General features: G+C 63.3%; 1 protein-coding gene across 1 annotated transcript; it reads right to left on the bottom strand.

Annotated features, from left to right (window-relative positions):
* Positions 1–609: 609 nt before the first annotated feature.
* EMIHUDRAFT_258715 (hypothetical protein) lies at positions 610–1,283 on the bottom strand (the record flags this gene model as incomplete). The annotated part of the gene is made up of 2 exons (XM_005759214.1): positions 610–783; positions 1,026–1,283. The coding sequence occupies 2 exons, from the start codon at positions 1,281–1,283 to the stop codon at positions 610–612; spliced, it is 432 nt and encodes a 143-aa protein (XP_005759271.1).
* Positions 1,284–1,290: the final 7 nt, after the last annotated feature.

The following is a 1,290-nucleotide window of genomic DNA, read 5'->3' on the forward strand; positions in this document are numbered from 1 at the left end:
GGCCCCAAATTGGGAAATTTCGGGTCGAAAGCCCAATTTGTGGGGGAGTTGGGCCCGGTTCAAGGCCCCATGGGGGCCCAAGGGAAGATTTCCCCTGCAAAAATGCTCGAAATGGGGGGGAAAAATAAGGGGCGGGGGGGCCCTCCCCCGGAGTCTTGGGGGGGTCTTTGTCAAGGCCCCCCCCCCCCCAACATGTGGGGGAGGGCCGGGGGGGGTCCCCCCCCCCCCCCCCCCCCTAGCATGTGGTGAAGGTGCTGGGGGGGGTCGGACCCCCCCCCTAGCATGTGGTGTGGAGAGAAGCGCGCCCCCCTCCCTGGAAGCGATGTGCGCCTGCTCCTAGTTCTCCAATTCACTTTGACACGTGTGCTAATGATTTACTAATGTCGGGGTTGAGGGTTGTCTGTTTTTTGTTAAACGATTCTCTCTCTTCTCTAAATTAGAGACACTCTGTACACATCGCATGCTAGTCGCCAACCACACCCACAAAGAACCCTGCACAAAGATCGCAAGGGCGGGGGCCTGTTCCTTTTTACCCATCTCACAGTAGAGAGGTGTCCGTTTTTATTTATTTATTTATTTAATAAGATATTTCAATTTCTCGTCTCTCGATCATGGGAACGGCGATCGCACGCCATCCTCATCCACGCCGCCACCGGTCCCCCGCCCCCTCTCAGCCTGCCGCTCGTCGCACCGCCGCGCCCACTCCTCGTCGCTAAGCGTGTGCTCCCACGGGAGCCCAAACTCGCCGCGGCGGTAGTCGATCACCGCCCGGTCCACCTCAGCCTAAGGGCCCACCGGGGAGGGGTGTGATATGGGGGAGATATGGGGGAGATTTGTGGGAGATATGACCTCAGCCTAAGGGCCCACGGGGAGGGGTGTGAGACGGCGACGAGGCCGAGAGGGGGGCAGGAGGAGGGTCGAGACTGGGGAGGAGGGGGAGGGCGAGGCCACAGGCTCGGCGACTCCCAAATCAATCTCGGCAACTCTCGATGACTCTCGGCGGATCTCGCCTGCGAGTTCATCACCATCGTGCCCGAGGCGACCACCGGAGCGCCCAGCGGCTCGCCGGCGAGCACGAGCACGTCGGCGGCCCGCCCGCCCACGCACGCCAGCGAGAGGCCGTCCCCGCCGCGGCGCGCCAACTGGCACGTCTCGTGCATGCCAACCTCCTCCCCGCCCACCGCCACGGTACCGCGCCGCACGTAGACTATGCACGTCCACCCCTCGGGGAGCGATTGCTCGTACACGCCTCCCGCCCCGATCTCGACGTGCTCGATCCGCATCGGCGAG

This window comes from Emiliania huxleyi (assembly GCF_000372725.1).
Source record: "Emiliania huxleyi CCMP1516 unplaced genomic scaffold EMIHUscaffold_8061, whole genome shotgun sequence".
In the NCBI taxonomy this organism is placed as follows: Eukaryota; Haptophyta; order Isochrysidales; family Noelaerhabdaceae; genus Emiliania; species Emiliania huxleyi.